At 38.6% G+C, this 18,670-nt stretch overlaps 1 protein-coding gene across 16 annotated transcripts in view; it reads left to right on the forward strand.

Annotated features, from left to right (window-relative positions):
• NRXN3 (neurexin 3) overlaps nt 1-18,670 on the forward strand; it is a 1,699,552-nt gene that overhangs the window by 798,671 nt on the left and 882,211 nt on the right. For all 16 annotated transcript variants that reach the window (XR_008493626.2, XR_008493627.2, XR_008493628.2 and 13 more), the window contains 4 exons: nt 6,378-6,497; nt 15,201-15,582; nt 16,379-16,569; nt 17,334-17,507. Coding sequence is in view for 13 of the 16 variants with exons in the window: in XM_054448164.2 (XP_054304139.2) it covers nt 6,378-6,497; nt 15,201-15,582; nt 16,379-16,569; nt 17,334-17,507 (867 nt within the window). In the remaining 3 variants the exon portion in view is untranslated. The remainder of the gene's footprint in view (nt 1-6,377; nt 6,498-15,200; nt 15,583-16,378; nt 16,570-17,333; nt 17,508-18,670) is intronic.

Here is an 18,670-nt window from a genome sequence, read left to right on the forward strand (position 1 = left end):
TAGGAGAGACACAATACCAGAAGCAACCTTCTCTGGCTAGTAGGATCAATCATGTCTTACTTTTTTCTGGAATCTTTCCCTTTTCAGTGAAGCTGTTTTCATCTACCCAGTTTGTCAGAGCAAACCCTAGGAATCAACACTGATTTCTCTCTTTACTTCTCCTACTAACAATTCACCTCCAAACCAATCTCCAAGTCCTGTTGACTCCACCTCTAAAATACATCCCAAATTTTACAACTTTCATTTCTACTGTCTCCTAGTTTTAGCCTAAATCATTTTCATCTCTTGTCTTTAACAGCTTCCTAATAGATCTCCTTGTTTCCATTATTTCACTTTTGGTCTAATATACCTACAGCAACCAGAGTGATTCTCAAAACTTAATTGAGATTATATAATCTCCTTACTTAAAACCTTCCAAGAGCTTCCAGTACGTGTTGAAGAGCTTTCAGGTTTTGTACCATGTCATTAGGACTTCATGTGATCTGGACTCTGCCTACATCACCAGCTTTGCATGATTGGCTCCTTCCTAAATGCACCTTCTCAGAGAAGCCTTCTCTGATCATCTCATTTAGTATCTTTCTACCCAACCAAGTGCTGAGGACAAGAGTAGAGAAGTCACCTCAAAGAGGCCTTCCTGGAACATTCCACAAAGTAGCCAATCCTCAATCCTCATTCCCTACCCCCAACTACTTTTCATCATATTACCCTACCTTATTTTAGATAGGGTTGACAGAGCTCAACCCTATCTAAAATTATCTCATGTTCCTTAATTTGTGTATTGTCTATCAGATTTTCTCATCCCAAAGTAGAGTGTAAACCGTGTAAGGCAGGACTCGTTCTGTCTTGTTTATCTTTTTATCCTCCACAATGAGGATCAGAATGAGCATCAGAATGTGACCACAATGCCTGGTTGCCTTCTGGTGCTCAATTAACATTTGTGAAAGATGTGAATAGATAGTCTTGCAAAACCTTGGCAGAGGTGAGTAACAGTACTCTGTTAATACCCTGGGAGGCTGAAGTAGAGGATGAGGTGCGGAGAAAGGGGTGAGTAGTCCATCGTTGAACTTGTTATATGTGGCAGTCTCAATGGTATGTTTGCTTATTAAAGCCTGATAAATATTGGTGGCGTTTTTAGTAGGTTTTAACTAGAAGCAGGGGCTCCTGGAGGGTGCTCAGGCTGAATAGCTGGGTCACTTGTCTTTCTCACACCTCCCTGGGAGACTTCTCTGTAGAAGACTTCAAGAAAGAACCCTGCACCTTCCACACCTGTTGTAGGAGGTATGGCAGCTATTCCTGAGCCTTAAGTACTCCAGTAAGAAAGAAATGATCTATTTGAGATGTTCTGCCAAACGGGCTCTAAAAATAATTATGATTTAAAATGTTTTTCTCCCAGTGAATATGAATGCTTTAAAACTAAGTTTGTAAAAACAAAACAAAACAAACAAAACACCTCCTCAATCTCTGTTGGGTTAGACACCCAAAGAAAGCAACCAGAAGCTGAAATTTTGTGGACAGAACATAAAACGCCTTTTTCCTACTTCTCTGTCCTCCTCTTCTTCCTTCAGTCGTGTTCTTTTTCCTTATCATCCCTGCTTTTACTTGCCTGATCTGTTTTGTCTGGGGAGGATGCCTAATACAATGTGTGATGCTATGGGCTTAGTGAAATGCTTGTCACAGCTCAGCTAGCCTAGCCAAAGGTGCTGGTGGAAGCAAAGGTAAGTTTTCTTTTTTGACATATCTTTGGTGTCCTTCAAATCTAACACAGTCCATCATTTTGAGCATTTATTAACCATATCATTTAGATGTATAATTATATGCATCTTTCACTATGCCTTTCTAAAGGGGGTAATTTTCATATATTTTATGCATTGTAGAAATTTTGGTTCATGTGAAACATAGTTTGAAGGGAAATCAAGTTACTGTTTCATTTCCCTCTTTGAATAAATAGAAAGATGTTGAGGTAAAGCAAAGTGATTGTGATACAGATCTCACCCCCTCCCTCCCCAACCTCCACCCAAGCAAAAGTTTCCAATGGTTCCCCATACACTTTTGGAAGCAGAGCTTTGTGGCATATGGAAGGAGTTTCTACCCCCTGCGTATGAGCAAAACCATCTGGTTTAGTTGGTTTGGTCAGGTATTAGAAATACATTGACAAACACGTGTATGTCAGGGGTAACTTGTAGTCTTGCTGCTTGTATTGCTCCTGGGGGGAATAACAAATTCATGTAATATGAACAGTCTAGTTTTTAAGAAAACTGAAATAAATTAAAAATAATTAAAATCCAAAGTTCACCTTATGAAGGCGTGTGCTTTAGTAATGCTCAAATATAGATGTTTAACATACACTCTAATTTTCTGTCTTCCAAAAGAGGGAAAAATCTGATAGTATCTGAGTGTCATCTTCCTCCAAGCAATCAGCAATGCATTATCTCCTAATGTTGCTGTTTGATTTCATTATTGGTTCTGGCTTCTTAAAGAAATAAGGGTTCCGTAAGGTTACTGTAGGATAGGTCAAGAAAAACAATCTAGTCAGTGTATTTCATCCATTATATCTTATTCCGTATTCCCCATTCAACAGAGAATTAGGCCATCTTCTGTGAAGCAAAGCCTTACCTCAAAGAGATGGTGCTAAGTGAGTTTTCAATGAGGATAGCTTGTGTGAGCATTTGGGTGGTATTACCCAAGGGATTCATTAAGGGCTGTCTGTTCTACAACAGTAAACAATTAAACACTCTATTTTTACGAAGTTCTGCATCCCAGAAATCTTTTGCATCTTTATTCCAGGCATGAGTGTCATTACCTGGGAAATTCAACTGAGGAGTGTTAGGTAATTTATTAATATTCTCTACTTAGATCCAGCAGTGATAGTTTAAGCAGCCTCAAGAGAATCAAAGGATTTTTTTGTGATCAATATTTATTACTTAAACTATAAAAGAGGGAAAAATACATGTAATACATACAACTAATACGTACCCAGTTGCAGATCATAACTTTCCTAGTTATTAAAAATACAGGAAAGTTGATGGTTTTGAGACATTTCTTAAGTTCTCACTAGTTTCATATTAAATTTCAGTGGTTTCTTCTTTTTGTCTGAACCATCCTTTACTTACGTGAATAACTCTTTACCTTCATTGCTTCACTGATGCTACTTCACTGGGTTTTTGCTTGAATAGGCCAGAAAAAGTCATCCCTAGACTACATCATCAAGAACAGTTTGTATATTTCAACCTTCAGCTTGTGTCTGCATCTTGCATTACTTATCAATTCACTTTTATGCCTGGGCTGCTGATTAGGTTTGCTCCTCCTCTCTCTTTGCCTTGATTTCCTGCTGAGTGTAAACATCACTTTTCCTCTGTAGAATGAGTTGACCTTTTGACTTGATTAAGTATAAATGCCATTGACTCTCCACTTCTGGAGGCCAAGAGTTTTACAAAATCCCACTGGGACTTATTTATTTATTGTTTGAAAATGAATATCAAATACTATTCCATGTCATTTTAATGAGATAGGTGTGAATCTTTTTTTTCTACTTTAAGAATAATAAGAATTGTTGCTGTTGGAGGTATCAAATGTAACTAAATAGTAGGGCATGAGAAGCTTCAGTTTTGTGGGTTTTTTTTTGAGATGGAGTCTCGCTCTGTCGCCCAGGCTGGAGGGCAGTGGCGCAATCTCAGCTCACTGCAAGCTCTGCCTCCCTGGTTCACTCCATTCTCCTGCCCCAGCCTCCCGAGTAGCTGGGACTACAGGCACACGCCACCACGCCCGGCTAATTTTTTTGTGTTTTTATTAGAGACAGGGTTTCACTGTGTTAGCCAGGATGGTCTTGATCTCCTGCCCTCATGATCCGCCCACCTCGACCTCCCAAAGGTGGCTCCATTACAGGCATGAGCCACTGCGCCTGGCCGGGTTTTTTTTTTTTTTTTTTCACATTTTTATTCATTGGCCATCACATTCCAAAGTTTTACAGTCAAATGGACAGTTAAATATTTGTGTTTGAATCTGACCACTGTGAATATCTCAAGGATACCGTAAGAGCTGACAGACCTCCAAACATTAGCATCATTGGACTGAGAGAAAGCTTGTTTTATATCTCTATAGGTACTGTGACACCAATGAAGCAGTGTTCCCAAACTACTATGTTTGTGTTAGTCATTTTCCCCTTATCTTGTCCCCAATCATAAAAATTAAGCGATGTACAAAAATTGCCTAAAGAACAGATGCCACCTTATAGAAGATGTTTTAAATAGCCCATACTTGTAGCAGTTCTGCCTTCATTGCTAATATTCTCCACGTCTTTCTTTACTTTTTTCTTTCTTATTGAAGCATTTGCATGTAGAATAAAGAGGATAAAAACATAAAAAAAAAAGACAGATTTGTTTTTTCTGAGAACATCTGTTCTTGTTATAAAGAATCCACATGATGTGGTCCATTTTCTTTCAATGCCCTCACTGTTGGCTGTTGTGAAGGCAACTGTTACATCAATCTTAGACCTGAACTTAATAAGATAATGAAGAGTAGTATCTAATCAGTTGAAAATGTAGGGAAATTCTGTTGTAATACATACATTTTATGTAATATTGAGACAAACATGCAAAGCAAGATAAGCTGAGATTTAATCTAAAATGGTTTATTGTAGAATTACTTTATTCCTAAGATTCATTGCTCTCGTGGCATCGCTACCTAATTTTGAGTGTATTCGGTCCTTTAGGTTTCCTTAATAAATGTTCAAGATTCTTGTAAATTTGGGTTGCCCTTGAGCTTTGGGTGCATTCTGAAAATTATTAAATATAAGTTATTTGTTGTGCACATTGTAATTAAAAGAAACTTTTTCACTTTGAAAGTCTGTTTATTTTTCAAGAGGAGAATTCCTCCAAACTTGAACTACTACCATAACCCTTATAACCAGCAGAAAATAGGAATACTAATTACTCAAAATTAAAAGGCGTAGTTTGAAATTACCTGGAGATTTATATTCCCCCGTATAAAATATCTTCAGTCTTGGAGAGGAGGGAGGAGTATAGCTAGTGAATGTTACATAATAAAGCTTTCAAAATTACTTAGATAAAATATATTGACCCTAATTGATGGTTACCATAGAAACAGACTTATATAGACATTGATTATTCAAGCACTCATTAAAGCTCCTACTATGCACTTGGCCCTGTGCTCAGTATATGTTGAGGCCAAGTATATGGTTTTCCAAACTATTTCACATATATCCATAGGGATATATTAGTCACTTATATGTTGTGTCACTTTATTTCCTAGTCGTTTTCAGGAATGGGGCTTTCCACATAAAGATTGACTAATCCAAAAATATTTAGTCAGCCTCTTTCTTCATGAGCTCAGCTATCCTCCTAGAAAGAGCAAACTTGGTCTATCTTCTGCTTCTATGTAATCTTGTTTGTCTTTTAAATTTGCATTTCAGATCAATAATGATATACATCCTAAAAGAATGTGACATTTTCTTCCTTTATTAACTGGATCGTTTTAATGCCTTTGTGTCTCTCTTGCCATCTTTTGCCCCTAAGTACAATTCCTGTTACCCCTGATTCTTTATAGGGTTCACTTGAACCTTAGCTTGAGCATCTGGAGCATGGTTCTCTTGAGACAACTTGGTTTATTCCTCTATTTAGTGGCACTTTATATTAGTCATGCTTTTGTTCTGAAAAGTTTCAGTTTTGGAACTTTACATCATTTCAGTTTTTAGGTATTTGGATACTTTTGGAGGATGATGAACAATGGGAAAATTCTGGGGGCCTTCACATTCCCTTCAGGAGCATTATTTATTATGGGGTTTAAAACATGACATTATTACTATTGTAATGCTTACTATTGTAATTTCTATGGTCGTGAATCCTAGTAGGACCCTGTGTTAATGGAAATGTCAAGTTAAGGCAGTATGTGTTGCAAAGTTCTTTTCTCATCCTATTGGTGGATACTCTCTAAAAGCCAGACTGGTGTATCATGCCAAATGGCCAAATTATTCTAAAGAAAAAATATTATGGTAAATTTCCTATATCTTAAAGAAATTCATCTGTATTCTAAGACTTTGAGAGATCAATGAATGCTGACTACAGCTTCCGGTAAATGATTACTTACTGTCGTTGGCATTTGAAAACCTTATATCTAAGATAAAGGAAGGCACTATTTTTTTCATTACTGTGCCATTATGCTTTATGTTTGAATTGAGACTTTTGCATTTGGGGACTCCTACAGAGAATCCATTGGATCAGTAAAATTCGAATGGACTTTGGGTGGAATATAATTCCTTGAATGCTGCTGGGTCATGTGCACCAGTGTGGTTTTAACAACCCTGATGCATGAGCACTACTTTCAGAATTGATTCTAACTTTGGCACTTACTACCATCCTTAGGCAAAGGACCAGAGACCTTGTATGCAGGGCAGAAGCTCAATGACAACGAGTGGCACACCGTTCGGGTGGTGCGGAGAGGAAAAAGCCTTAAGTTAACCGTGGATGATGATGTGGCTGAGGGTGAGTATGACTATGGTGAAATTCATCTTTCTTTTCTCTCATAGTCCTCTCAGTCACTGAGTGATCAAACAGTGTTTTGCAAAACCTTTTGTTTTCCATAGTAGAAGTCAAAAATCATGTTTTCTGTTGACAAACTCAGGCAAGGCTAAGAAGGTGTTCCTCTGTATTTTACAATACCTTTTCATCAATGTGCGTTATGGAAATTACCTACTAATTATAACTACATATTTATGGGTCTCTCTCCTTAGGTGTAGAGTATGTGTCTGGAGAACAGATGTAGGGTTCTACAGATCCTTTTATTATTCAATCATTCAAAAATCACATGTCAATCATCCTCCCATATGCCAGTTCCTTCCATCAGTGAGTGAATCACTCTCTAGTAGAAGAGATGAGCAAACCAGAAATTCAGAACATTACAGGTAAAAGTAAGTACTAAAACAGTGCATGATACTTAGAAGGTGCTGAATAAGGTTTGGTTTAATTAATTACTTATTTAATCATTATTAATTATCTATTCTGCACCACACACCATTTTACAAGGCACTAAGAATACAGTGGTGAACAAACAAGCAAATCTTTGGCCTGGTGGAATTTACATTTAGAAGGGTGAAGAATAAATTAAGGAACCCATTCATGTGGAAAGAAACATTCAGAGCTCCACACAATCAATAAGTATTTCCTAAGAGTCTGTTCTATGTCAGCAGCATGCTAGAATTGCAGAAGATAAAACGGAAACAGATGAGATTACCTGTTTCCTCAAATAATGAACCAATTAAGCAGATCAGATAGGACTCTTGTATTTGAAAATAGGACCAAAATATATAATGAGATTCTAATTTTGATGGGTGAGAATATAATTTGTCAATCAGAAAAGAGAATTACCCATTTGGGCTGGAAAAATCAGGAGTGGTTTATAAACGTAGATCTTCAGACTGAATTTGATGGTGAATGTAATTTATGAAGGCTGAGGTACGAGAGAGAGGGTATCATCAAGTGCCATTTTACATGCTATATCTTTTTTTTCTTTTTTTTTTTTGAGATGGAGTCTTGCTGTGTCGCCCAGGCTGGAGTGCAATGGCATGATCTCGGCTCACTGCAAGCTCTGCCTCCTGGGTTCATGCCATTCTCCTGCCTCAGCCTCCCGAGTAGCTGGGACTACAGATGCCTGCCACCACGCCTGGCTAATTTTTTGTATTTTTAGTAGAGATGGGGTTTCACCGTGTTAGCCAGGATGGTCCCGATCTCCTGACCTCGTGATCCACCCGCCTTGGCCTCCCAAAGTGCTGGGATTACAGGCGTGAGCCATCGTGCCAGGCCTTACATGCTATATCTTATAAGTCTTCCCTCTCTGATATTCTTGAGTAGGACACATCTGTGAAGCAGAATTCTTATCCATATGGGGAAGAAGATTTGGGGCAGCATGGGGTATTACATGAAACACTGTTGCCATCAGATCTGGGCCCTGACATTAACTTGCAGGATGTTAGGAAAGTTAACATTCCTGGGCCTTGTCAAATGCAGTCAGTGGCTTAAGCCGTCTCGATGGTGTCTTCTGTGAATAAGACAGTCAGTAGCCCTGGGGGTCTAATACAATCATTGCCACTAAAATGTTTTATGCCTTTGGGATAGATACACTAAACCTCTTTTTCCTAATTTCCTCATTTTTAAAATTGATATTCTGTGATTTCTATGGCCTTTCCAGCATGAATATTGTGTGATTTGGGGTCTTATAATTTAATTTTATGTTCATGAGCCTGAGTTTCTATACTTCTGGAATCAGGAAATATAGTAAGATATGTACGTGCATGTACAGGTGTGTGTGTGTGGAGAAGGATAGCCTGTGGATTAAGGAAGAGCATCTAGGCACATATCCAGTGCCCAGTAGGCATTAGAAACTGTTAGCTGTGTTAAGCATATCAGCTCCTTTAATCTTCTATCATTCACTATAGCCTTTAAAGGTAAGTATTCTTAATGTCATTTAAAGGAAGCATAAAACTTTGAGAGCGTTGTATAATTAAGCTCCAAATCCATGTCAGTGTGATTCCACAAAATCATTCTGCTTGCTGTACTTCAAAGTCCATCATAAGAAAATAATTTATCTTACAATATTGGAAAAATATAATGGAATGGGTTGGAGTGAAGTAGGGAATTCGTTAGCTTATTAAAGTCTCCTAAGAAACTTACAGGAGGTAGACCACAACACTTGACCTCTCCCTCACAAAAACAAACACAAACAGAACCACCACAATAATTACCCAAAACACTTCGATTACACACAGACATAACTTAGAAGTGGGAGGTGAAGTTCTTGGTCTACATGCCTGGAACATAAATTTGCATTCTGAAATGAACATTTTAAAAGAGATGTACAAATGGTTACACTATTTAGCGCCCACAGCCAACCTGAATTAATTATTCGAGAACTGTATGAACTGTTGGTACATCTGGATCCTGCAAAGGATAAGTCACACATCTCCTGCCCACTCCTCTGGGCTTGTCTGTGAAAAGGTGATGGGATTCATAGCGGCTTCTGAAAAGCAGCCACTAGATGGCGACCTCACCCTGATCTCTCCTGACAGTGAGTTCCTTTCGTTTTCCCTGGAAAATAAATGCTCTAAAAGTATAGTCATAAAGAACTACAGAGCTGAGGGTACTATAATGTGTCTCTCTCAGTCATTATTCTTTTATGAAAGCTTTGGAATAAAGGTATTTGTAAATTGCACTTTCTTTTACCACTAATAATTAAAAAGCGGGGCCAAGTTGCGAAATGCCATTATCCAGTAATTTGATTTTTTGAAATTAATGAAGCTCTTTCATTTTCAGACGTGTTCCCCCCACCCCCCGAGCTTTACTGCTGATGGAAGAAAGCAGCCAGAAGGATAAAGAAATTTGAGAGAGGAAAAGTGCTGTTTTGCTTATGAGCTACAATCTTGGGTTGCTTTTTATAGTGATAAGGTGTTGGGAAATTTTAATTTTAGTTCACAGAAGTCGTAAAATCAGGCAATGAAACTAAAATACCCACAGTCCTCAAGTTATTAAGTAGTATCTCATTGGCTTATTTAGTAATCCCTTTAATGTTCTTTAAGGCCCCCCTAGTGTGTCCAATTTCAGCTAGTTTGTAGAAATGATGTAAAGAATAGGTCTGACTCACAAGAAATCAAAAACAAGGATAGAAATATTCTCAACCTTGTGTTTATCATTTATTGTAATGTGATTGTGTTCTTGGGAAAGTATTAAGTTCGGTTGACAGTTAATAATAATTGATTGATCTATGTTTCTATTATTAAGAATACATTACTATACCAAGCATAACTTGAGTTATACTCCTCAGAATTGGGGCCTAATGCTGCATGAACTGCCTCTTCTGCCTAGAACTTCTTGCTAGTACAAAAACTTGCCCTTGCTAGTAGAAAAATTTGATTACACTGGTTCTTGTTGACTTTTCCTGTCCTTATCTACATAGCATGTATAGCACCAAGCTGTAAAAAGTCATTTTGCAAAATTTTCCATTTAAAATTTATTTCTCATAGTAATTTTTAAAAACTTGATAACATAGGATTGAGGAATGTTCGGTCAAACAAAATGAAATGGAGTTCTTTATTGCCAGGCTTATTAGGAGACTTTAATAAGCTAATGTACATTGCAAATCATTGATAAGTATGCAGTATTTGCTAATTTTTTTTTTTTTTGGTTCCAGAAACTTTTTTTACTAAAGTATTTTATACTACACACTTACACACTTTTAAAAAATGCTGATATTATGGAGAAAGGAATGTGGGACCAGTAGAGCTAGGGAATTGTGGGCAAATTATGAAGATCCTTGACTGGTACTCTGTAAGCCTTCGTTTTCTTAACTTCTCTCCCCAAGTCTAAGGGCCGTGAAAGGTCAGTTTGCTTCCTCTCAGCGTTTCCCATTATTATTCTTTTTTGCTGAGCTCTTAGTTTTGGCCAGGAACCTCATGTGTGGAAATGGTGAGAACCCAAGCCTTGATCCCAAAGCAAAAGTCTCAAATACAAGCCCCTCCCCCAGGAGTTAGGAATACTGGCTGTGCTCAGACCCCTCTGGTAGCCACTGTGGGACATACAGAAGACACAAGAGGTGGCCTCTACTTAAAAAGAGCCCACATTCTCACACAAAAAAGAAAAACAGTAAGTGAAATGACCACAACATGATTCAGTCATTTCAGGGGAAGGGAGAGAAATGAATGCGGCATAATTAGTAATAGCGCACAGTTTAAGCCATAAGCACTCTATTAAATACTTTACATGTATTGATACGTTTAACCCTGCTAACTTCATATCCGTTTTACAGATGGGAATCTGAGGCATAGAAAAATTCAATAACTCCCCCAAGGTAACCCAGTGAAGAAGTCTTGGAGGCAGAACGCAAAGTCAGGCAGTACAGCCCTGGACTCTCCATGCTCATCCACTAGATGCTATTGCTTCATAGGAATAGGAAGCTACAGCTTGAACCTGGCCAGAACTTTCCATAAGCATATGTCCTTCATCACTCTAAGAGCTGGTTTGTAGACTGCTTGTTGACCATCAGTGAAATATGGAAGTGAATGTGTGACAAGGAGGCAAGGCAACAATGCTGCTTTAGGGAAGGTGCTGGATATATTACCCATGAATTAGATGGAGTGACATTCTGATACTGAGCCATAGGGAAGAAGTACAAACTCCTTACAACAGCTTCTACATGGAAATTTCACCAGTTAAATTCTACCTACTGCTTTTCTTGGGCAATGATGTGAGGAATAAGTCAAACCTTTTTTCCAAAGACAGTTCATTTTACTAGTAAAGATACAGGCTTTGGAATTAGCACACCTGAGTTCAATGTAGGGGTCTACCATTTACCACCTGCATGAATCTTGATCAAACTGCTTAACCTCTGCAAGCTAAATGTCCTAACCTCTAAAGCAAGAGAAAGATACTTATCTACAATTTTACTGTGATAATGACATTTCATAGTGATTATGCAGTATTTAGCACAGTGCCTGCCTTATATGGAATTTTCAGCAGTCTTGGTTTTGGCTTGTTATCTCTCTCCCCAGTTACTTCTCTTTCCCCTGAAGTTCGAAAGAAGCTGCTGTGAGGTATGAATATATTTGCCCCTTAAGTAGAAAGGAGGTTCAGTTTGCAGACAGCATTCAGAGGAGATGAGTGAAAGGTTTCCATCACTGCTATTGATTAAATGACACATAAATTAAAAAATATATATTTGGTTGGTTTGGCACAGGTTTCAAACTTTCAGCAGTCTCTCATGCTTTGTGCAGGTGCAATAATATACTTATTTTTTGAAGTCTCCATCAACAAAGGAGTAAATTCCTTTAGCACACAGTGAAGCCACTTCTTTTTCTTTCCTTTATCTTTCTTTCTTTTTTTTTTTTTTTTTTTGAGACGGACTCTTGCTTTCTCACCCAAGCTGGAGTGCAGTGGCATGATCTCAACTCACTGCAGCCTCTGCCTCCTGGGTTCAAGCAATTCTTCTGCCTCAGCCTCCCAAGTAGCTGGGACTACAGGCGCGTGCCACCACGCCAGGCTAATTTTTGTATTTTTAGTAAAGATGGGATTTCACCGTGTTAGCCAGGATGGTCTCGATCTCCTGACCTCGTGATCCACCCACCTTGACCTCCCAAGCCAATTCCTTTTCTAATTTGATCTCACATGGCCTTCTCCCCCTCCCCTCACCAACTTTTAGTTGAGGCTCCTGTGTGAGTCATCCTGAACTCCCAGTTTGTGTTCCTGGGCTAAGCTCTTAAATCCACCATTAACTTCACTTCTTGTACTTATCCACATCCATGCTCAGTCTCTCTGCTGTCTCAATAAACACTTTGTTTTTGCTGTAAAAAAATAATTTTCTAGTGAGCAGAATATCCCAACCCCTCAATCGTGGAGATCAATTCATCCAGAATTTCTCTGAAAGTTCTCAACTTGACTTTAAAATTGTTTCTTCAGATTCCTTTTGGAACCCCATCTTCACCAGAGATTCCCCATTCTCACTTCTTGGTTCTCATCTTAGATTTTTTTCTTTGTAAAATAAGAATTAGCATGACTAGCAGCATCATCATAGTTCAGTTTCTCTGTTTCTGTGGCTATTGACTATGACTCTCCCTCCCCATCATTTTCCAGCCCAGCTCCCCTTCCTGGTAGGAGTAGCTATAGCCAATTTGACAGTAGATGTTTCTTTCAGTCACTTTATTAATTTAGAGCATGCGAATTTAGGTTATGTTGCTTTGTATTTTCACAGCCAGTCTGATTTTTAACACTAAGCAATTTTATTTCCTAGTTATTTGTTAGCAGATTTATGTTGCATTTTGATTTTTATATTTAAGTTAACCAACACCTTTTTTTCTTATATTAAGAGAGTGATTTGTCACTAGTTGTCAAAACACCGCATAGAAGCTCATAACATGTAAATCTAATTTTTGTGCTTATAGGGAATATGAGAAATTTTATTTTTATTTTTTTAGAGACAGCATCTTGCTGTGTTACCTAGGCTGGAGTGTAGCCTCAAACTCCTGGGCTCCAGTGATCCTCCTACCTTAGCCTCCTGAGTAGCTAGCACTATAGGTACATACCTCTATGCCTGGCTAATATTTTTTTTAAATTTGTGGAGACTGGGTCTTGCTATATTGCCCAGGCTGGTCTTGAACTCCTAGCCTCAAGCAATCTTTCTGTCTCGGCCTCCCAAAGTGCTGGGATTACAGGCATGAGCCACTGTCTCCAGCCAATTCTTTAAATTAGGTCTGAGTTTTTTCCCAAAGAGATAAAACCAATATTGAGCACTTAAAGGTATGATCTGGTTTAGTCTCCCAGATACTGAAGTTTAAGAGACCTAAGAAAATACAATCCTCCCTTTTTTTGTCACTGAAATTCTGAGCCAATAGAGAAAATATTGCAATGAGGATGGAAGGCAAATATCATTTTAATTAGTAATAACACACATTAATAATATTGCTTACACCCACTGAACTTCAGAATTAGACAGAATTGCCCACTTGAATAGTAGTTCAGAACCGGGCAGACATCCTTTGTGGAAGCAAGGCTTGCTGCTGTAACACCCATTCTATGGATGCATGCAGTAGAATGGACATTTCTGAAGGCAGCTTGCTTCAGCAAAGAGAAACAGGAGGTGTTAGGGGCTGAGCTAAGCATACACAGCTTCTCTTTGCAGATTATCCTTAATATTTCTGATTATGTCACTTCTTCAGGAAAGTTGTTAAAGAGGAAATAAAGAGATGCTATGAGTCTTGCTAATGGAGTTTTTTCAGTGTAGAAGGTAACAACAAGAGAGGACAGGAAGAAAGAATCCCCCTCTAATGCTTGGTAGTAAAACATGGTTTGTTACGTTTTAACATGATTTTTCTATATAAATGTTGAGGAAGCCAATTTCCACTCTGGCCACATTAATGATGTTTTTCTTTATTTTGTTATTAAAATTTCCAGTCTCTTTGTATTTATTTCAAGCCCTCCTTATCCCCTCTGCCCTACTCACTCACCACTTCTAGGTAAAATAGGTAATAAAAGTTCTAAATAGTTCGTTTGTATCAGCTGAAGATATTTCCGTTGTGAATGTCAGAAGCCCAACTCAAATGCTTTAAGCATGAAAGGGAGTCTATTGCCACACAGTCTGAAAAAGCCGGGGGGTGCCTGGCTTATCCAGAGTCTCAAAGGACAGCACAAATGATTCTTTTCATTTTGTAATTGTCTTCTGGGTTGCTAGTCCTCTGATCCCTCTGATTTTCTTATAGCCTCCAGGGACTCAAAGCTTTCTTCTTACCCCTCCAGCAATCCTTGCTTGCAAAGAATGCCTCTTTCCTAAGTGTACCAGCAAGACCTCTGGAGCTGAGTGTGGCTGGGCTGGCTTGGGTTGTTGCCAGTTCTAAGGGTGGTCCCTAAATCAGCCACAAGAGCATCACTGTGAAACTTGTTAGAAATGCAGATTCTCAGGCCTCACCCCAGACTTTTGAATTCTAAACTCTGAGTGCCTAAGCCCCCCAGGTGATTCTGATACACCCTAAAGTATAATGACCGCTTTTTGAGTCTGTAGTCCAAAGTCTGTGACAGTTAGGCGGGTAAAGTACATTGAGTGGTCTAGGCTGAGTAGCTTGATTAGGGTCAACTTTATCCAGTCCAGGTGGTTGAAAGGTCAAGAGGGGTGGGTAGCTTCCTAAAGAAAAATTATGTGTTATTATAAGATAAATAACAGTTGCTGGGCAGGTAAACTCAACTGATATTCTATAATAGAATCCTTCCCACAAGTACTAAGTGGTGAGTTATTACGAGAAAAAATACTTGGTAGTGATGCCCAAGACTTGCGCATTGTGTCTTTACAAGGGTCAGAGCAACAAAGGCCTTTCTTCTTATAGTGTGTATTAGTGTCCAGTGATTCTCCTGAATGGAGAATACCAATAGTTTTATCCTTTAGCCTGGGTTACTCATGACCTCATATTTCCCCTTATATGATGAGCCTTGCTGAGCAGCTGCGTGAGAGCGTGTAATTTGGGCAAGGCTAGTCCTCAGCGCCCTGATTGAGGCCAAGTAAGGTATCTACCATATTGAATGTTTGGTTTTCTGGAACTCACCCAAGAAAACTGAATATTCTGTGTGGAAACAAGTTACACCCAAAAAATATACTTGAGGGTGCTGTGATAAATGATGGTAACTTTTCTGTTTGTACCTCATTTACAATTTTCACAGGTACAATGGTGGGAGACCATACCCGTTTGGAGTTCCACAACATTGAAACAGGAATCATGACTGAGAAACGTTACATCTCCGTTGTCCCCTCCAGCTTTATTGGCCATCTGCAGAGCCTCATGTTTAATGGCCTTCTCTACATTGACTTGTGCAAAAATGGTGACATTGATTATTGTGAGCTGAAGGCTCGTTTTGGACTGAGGAACATCATCGCTGACCCTGTCACCTTTAAGACCAAGAGCAGCTACCTGAGCCTTGCCACTCTTCAGGCTTACACCTCCATGCACCTCTTCTTCCAGTTCAAGACCACCTCACCAGATGGCTTCATTCTCTTCAATAGTGGTGATGGCAATGACTTCATTGCAGTCGAGCTTGTCAAGGGGTAAGTAGAAGGGATCGCGACTTATGTTGGACACCTTTAATCTGCTGAAGCTCTACGTAAAATATGGACATAAAGATAACTTGTCTATTCTACTCCCTACCCTCCATTCCTGACACATTCTCGCATCTTCCTTGATTAAATGGATCCATAAAATTATTAGGTCTGGAAAGGAGAGAGGCTCATGATTTAATTTAAAGGTCTTCCACTAACTCAACACTAACAGACTTTTTACTATGAAATGTAGCCCTTTAAAACTATTGAAGAAAAGCTTATTTTTGCAGAAGACAGCTATGATTTGTGTTGCATCTAATTCTTGAGTATTACCAACTACAACCACCCAATTTATACCAAAAGATGAAACATAAGTATTTTAAATCCTACCATTAGCCCATATATGCAAGTTTTTAGAAGCTGCCCTTTCCTCAAGACATTTTACTACCATGTATTAGAAAATAGTCAAAACAAAAAACCAAAACAAAAACCAAAACAGATTAATGGTTGACGATGAATTTAAAAGTCACCCCCTTATGTTTTGTAGTGTACAACCTGTGCTACTTTGACTCTGGAGAGTATTAGTAGGTAGGGTTAATGAAATGGACTCGATGAGCATGGAATTATAGTGAAGTATGATAGAATAAAATGTGACTATTCTTGTAATCTCATGTCAAGATTTAAATTATTCCTGCATTATGCCAGTTTAGCACAGGGAATTTGAAGCCCCCTATGTCAGTTACACAGATATAGCCATTAAACCACTTCAGGGATTTTCCAATTATTGTTTTTTTTTTCTTCCTAGGTATATACACTACGTTTTTGACCTCGGAAACGGTCCCAATGTGATCAAAGGCAACAGTGACCGCCCCCTGAACGACAACCAGTGGCACAATGTCGTCATCACTCGGGACAATAGTAACACTCATAGCCTGAAAGTAGACACCAAAGTGGTCACTCAGGTTATCAATGGTGCCAAAAATCTGGATTTGAAAGGTAAACCTTGTAAAGAAATTTAGTTTTTAATAGAGCTTTTCTTACAATAGATAGACTGTTTCCAGAGACAAATCACAGGTTCAGAGTGCCATGCGTTTTTGATACATCATCCATATCCTGTTTTAACAATGTTGAATTATCCTGTAATGCAATTTTTTCCATTTTTACTTAGACGACTCATCAAGAAATGGTTCATTTTCTCTGATAACCTCGGGAATGTCATGCTGTGGGGGCTGAGAGATGACAGGAAAAGTGTCAAAGTGTGGAAGGGGCCGTAATACAGAGGAAGGAATATAGGCTTTGGAATTTCAGCTGAATCATTTAATGTCTGGTGTCATCAATAAACTGTCTTAGCCTTGTTCAGCTTACATTTACTTTTCTTTGCAAAATGAGGATAATAATTGTTAGTTTCTGTATAGGTTGTGATAAGTTTTGTTGGAATGTCTGTAAAACCCTCAGCATATTATTGGTAACAAGCACATAAAAAGCACTCAATAAATGCTTTGTTGACAGTATTGTTAATCTTTACTCCATCTATGATGATTAAATTTTTGAGATGATATATATATAAAATGAATGACACATAATAAATGTTGGTTTCCTTTTTTTGCAGGGTAGAAACTCTGGTTCTTATCTCATTTATGCTGTTTTCCCCCCAGCTATCTTATCCCTTATCTGATGAATTATCTCAAGTGTATCAAACTAGTTGACATGGTCACCACATCCTTTACTCATTCTCTTTTGCTGCTTACTTTCCTTTCCAGGTGATCTCTACATGGCTGGTCTGGCCCAAGGCATGTACAGCAACCTCCCAAAGCTCGTGGCCTCTCGAGATGGCTTTCAGGGCTGTCTGGCATCAGTGGACTTGAATGGACGCCTGCCAGACCTCATCAATGATGCTCTTCATCGGAGCGGACAGATCGAGCGTGGCTGTGAAGGTACAACCTATTTTTTTCTTGTTGAGCTACAGCCTTGTTGCAAGCACCAAGCCTCTTTGCTGCCTCTGCCAGTGCCTCCTTCCTCAGTTGACCAGTCCTGTCTCATTCTCATTTGCCATGTGACATTGCATCACCATCAGTGTCCTCTTGTCACTGGTTTAGTATGTCAAGACATGTGCCACAGGCTCCAGGAATGTATGTTGGCAGATGTTTTCTGAATATCACATACTTGCCAATAAAAATAAAATAAAATAAAAAACTTCCCTGGCATTGACATCAGGCTTCTTCCAATGTATACCTTGGCTTCCAGAATGGCTGAAACAGCACTGGAGACTTTTATTTATACTTTAATACATGATGAGGGGAAAACCGGAGATTTTATGTAGGTGTCACTAATTAATAAAATGTTTATTTTGGCTGATAGTGACTGCATTATTTAATGCAAATCTAGCAGGTGATAGGAAAACGATGTCCAAATGCTGTGATGATGGAAGGGAACTAACATTTATTAACTACTTACTAGTTATCAGGCATTGCTAGGCAGTTCTTTAGTGTGATATATTGGAACATTATGGGCTTTGATATTAGAAAGACCTGGATTCAGCTCCAGGTAGTAGCTCTTGTTAGCTATGTGACATTTGGAAGGTGATGTAACTTCTCTAAGCTATATCTTTCTTACCTATAAAACAGGGCAATAAAACTTACCTTGAATGTAAGGAAATCAGAAATACACATAAAATGCCTGTTATGTAGCAGGTACTCGATAAATGATAGGATTATTATTTACAAATATTATTTTATGTCAAACATCTAATAATACTGCATGTCTACCCATGCAGCACAACCAACCATGCTCAGCCTGTTCCTGTAGATGATCCACTGTCTCTTGAGATAGTAAATGAATTTTACAGGTCTTCCTGAATCCAACAATTCTTTGCAATGTAAACAATCTAGTTTTAACCAGCAGATGGCAGAAGTGAACACATTCGGCCTTCCCTAGTAGCCTTGGGTTGGCTGAAAACGTGACTGTTACCTAACTTGAAAGGCAAAGAAGTTGCCTGACCAAGGATCTATGTAATTATTTCCTTTTTTTCTTTTTGAGCCTTTTGGTTGAGCCTTATGGTCCTGTGTTTGTGCAATATATTGTGTTTCCTTGTATCAGT

Source organism: Pongo pygmaeus, chromosome 15, assembly GCF_028885625.2.
Source record: "Pongo pygmaeus isolate AG05252 chromosome 15, NHGRI_mPonPyg2-v2.0_pri, whole genome shotgun sequence".
NCBI lineage: Eukaryota > Metazoa > Chordata > Mammalia > Primates > Hominidae > Pongo > Pongo pygmaeus.